Source organism: Lontra canadensis, unplaced genomic scaffold (genome assembly GCF_010015895.1).
Source record: "Lontra canadensis isolate GAN:19392208 unplaced genomic scaffold, GSC_riverotter_1.0 scaffold4012, whole genome shotgun sequence".
Lineage (NCBI taxonomy): Eukaryota > Metazoa > Chordata > Mammalia > Carnivora > Mustelidae > Lontra > Lontra canadensis.
Genome location: NW_022634993.1, coordinates 1 through 2836, shown reverse-complemented (window position 1 = coordinate 2836; position 2836 = coordinate 1). Strand labels below are relative to the sequence as shown.

General features: G+C 52.3%; 1 protein-coding gene across 1 annotated transcript; it reads left to right on the top strand.

Annotated features, from left to right (window-relative positions):
• Window positions 1-6: 6 nt before the first annotated feature.
• LOC116863859 (putative DMBT1-like protein) lies at window positions 7-307 on the top strand (the record flags this gene model as incomplete). The annotated part of the gene is made up of 1 exon (XM_032851173.1): window positions 7-307. A coding segment is annotated over one exon (301 nt), but the record flags the coding sequence as incomplete, so codon positions are not given.
• Between the last annotated feature and the right edge of the window lie 2529 nt (window positions 308-2836).

The following is a 2836-nucleotide window of genomic DNA, read 5'->3' as shown; positions in this document are numbered from 1 at the left end:
GAGCTGAGGCTGGTGGGCGGCTCGGGACGCTGCTCAGGACGCGTAGAGGTCCTCCACCGGGAGGCCTGGGGCACCGTGTGTGATGACCTCTGGGACCTGAACGAAGCCGAGGTCGTGTGCCGACAGCTGGGATGTGGACGGGCTGTGTCCGCCCTGGGGAAGGCCCACTTCGGCCCGGGCTCTGGAAACATCTTCCTGGACAACCTGCAGTGTTCCGGGGTAGAGCGCTACCTGGGCCAGTGTGCCCACTCGGGCTGGTCGGAGCACAACTGTGGCCACCACGAGGACGCCGGCGTCATCTGCTCAGGTAGCCCCTCCCCTCACAGTTGGTCATTGCCAGTCCCACTGTCTACAAGACCACCCTGCTAGAACTCAGAGATGGCCAGGGAAAAAGACAGGGCCCTCAAACATATGGCATTTGATTTTTGCTTTATCTCTTCTAACCTGGTCAAAAATACAAGATTTGGGGTGCCTGGGTGGCTCAGTTGGTTAAGTGATTGCCTTCGGCTCAGATCATGATCTTGGAGTCCTGAGATCGAGTCCTGCATCCAGGCTCCCTGCTCAGCAGGGAGTCTGCTTCTCCCGCTGACCTCTCTCCTCTCATGCTCTCTCTCACAAATAAATAAATAAAATCTTTAAAAAAAAAAAAATACAGCGGCGCCTGGGTGGCTCAGTGGGTTAAAGCCTCTGCCTTCGGCTCAGGTCATGATTCCAGGATCCTGGGATCGAGACCCGCATAGAGCTCTCTGCTCAGCAGGGAGCCTGCTTCCTCCTCTCTCTCTCTCTCTCTTTTTCTGCTTCTCTGCCTACTTATGATCTCTGTCTGTCAAAATAAATAAATAAAATCTTTAAAAAAAATACAATATTTTAACTGCCAGCCTCCCAGAATAAAACCTACCGATTTTCTAATTTGGTAGTAAGATTTACCAAATGCAGGTGGGCTTGACTGAAAACTAACATGTGCGAAGAACATATTTAACTATGGGAATGTTTAAGGAATTTATGTAAAGGCCTTTCATTCAGAGGCAGTGAGAAGACGTCAGAGCTGAGCTGAGCAGACTAGAGTCTGGATGCCAGAGCTGGTGCCGACACTCAGACTGCATTTGGGCAACACATAAGCTCTTAGAGCCTCAATTCCCCCGTCTTTAATAATGGGGACTGATGGCTCTCTTGCAGGAGTGCAGAAAGGCTTTGAGCCATCTTCCGTAACGCACTTTCAGACACCTGACCAAAGGGCTGCATATCCGGTCATTTTTCCTGCCGTCTTCCTCATTCAATTCCCCATGGAAATCGGTGGACTGGAATGGCTCACTTTAATCACCCGATGACGTTACAATTTTTTCAGATACTTTGAATTTATGCATGTGCACAAATTAGCAAGGAGCAAGGTAGTCACCTCTGGAACATCTACTAATAACCCCTTCCAACCCCAAGAAGCCTTTCGGCAGACCAGTGCCTGGTAAGGTTTAAAAGATTAGTACCTGCCACTCCAAGTGGTGTTTGTGATCTGGAGCTGCCCCGGGAGAAGCAGTACCCGCTCTCCAATCTGAGACGATACTTACACGCACGTGCTTTGCTCCCTTCATCTGTCCGTTTGCTTCTGGGCGTCCTGTTCCATGCGGCAAGACTGACCTAGCCTCAGCCTCTCGGGCCCCCTGTGATTCCTCTTTCCCGGGTTCTGGAGGGTGATCATCTACATCTGAGCTGCCCCCAGTGACTCCCCAGAGTGAAACCCGTCCGCTACAAAGTCAGCAGTTCAAGTCGGGCCCCACACGCGCCCTTCGTGGCTGGCCGCTTCCTCACAGTGCAGGAGGCAACCAACAGCCAGAGAAAAGCTCTCCTTTATGTCCACGATGCACTAGGCTCGCCCAGGCCTGTGTTATTTAACGGGACTAATTCTTCCCAGATCAGAGCAATAAACTCTTGCAAGGATATAGTTCAAACCTTTGTAGTCAGTCGCTGAAAGCAGGAGCTCTGAAACATACTGACGTAGTTACTCGTTCTACAAACAGAGGCTGATGAGTTGCTCATGGAGAGTCCAGGTAGGTCACGCTCACCTTGATGGGACTCGAGCATTAGCTTTCCCTGGGCCGTTGGTTTTCTTCCAGCTCTAAGTTCACTCTCTGTCTGAATGCCGAGGTTTTCACAACACCGAGATGCCAATGCAAGAATTTCTATTGGCATTTTTGCATGTGGGGGTGGCTCTGTGTGCGCGTGCGCGTGCGTGTGTGCGTGTCAGTCTGTGTTTTGGAGATCCGTGCATGAGGAAACGGCATGTCAGTGTCCTTCTGCATATGCTCTTCCCTCCGGCTCAGAGGCCTTCCTCACCCCACCTCCTCCCTCACCCATTCCTCACTGTCTGGATTCTTCCCAGGTGTCGCCTCTAGCCTGTTCGTGACGCAGCACCTGTTCCTCCCCCTCCCTGTTTTTATCACACCGAGGAATAGCACCTTGTCCCGGTGTCTATATTTGATTAAAGGACTTTAGGCGCCCCAAGGGCAGGAACCGTATTTCTTTGATTTATAGCAGTATCATCAATGTCTAACAGGAAAGACAATAAATTCCTTTGAAATCAGGTTAAACTGGTTCAAGACCCCCCCCACCCACAACCTGCAGCTCAGGAACACGCCTCAGGAAGGTGAGGACCAGGCCCCAGGATTCACGATCAGGCATGTCCCTCTGCAAACCCACACTCCTGCTGGCCTCTGAGGCCTGGCACCAGTGCAACCCAGGTGGGTCGTCTGGGCACTCACCCTCTCCCCCTACCTCTGTCTGCAGGGGATTGGCCGGAGCTGAGGCTGGTGGGCGGCTCGGGACGCTGCTCAGGACGCGTAGA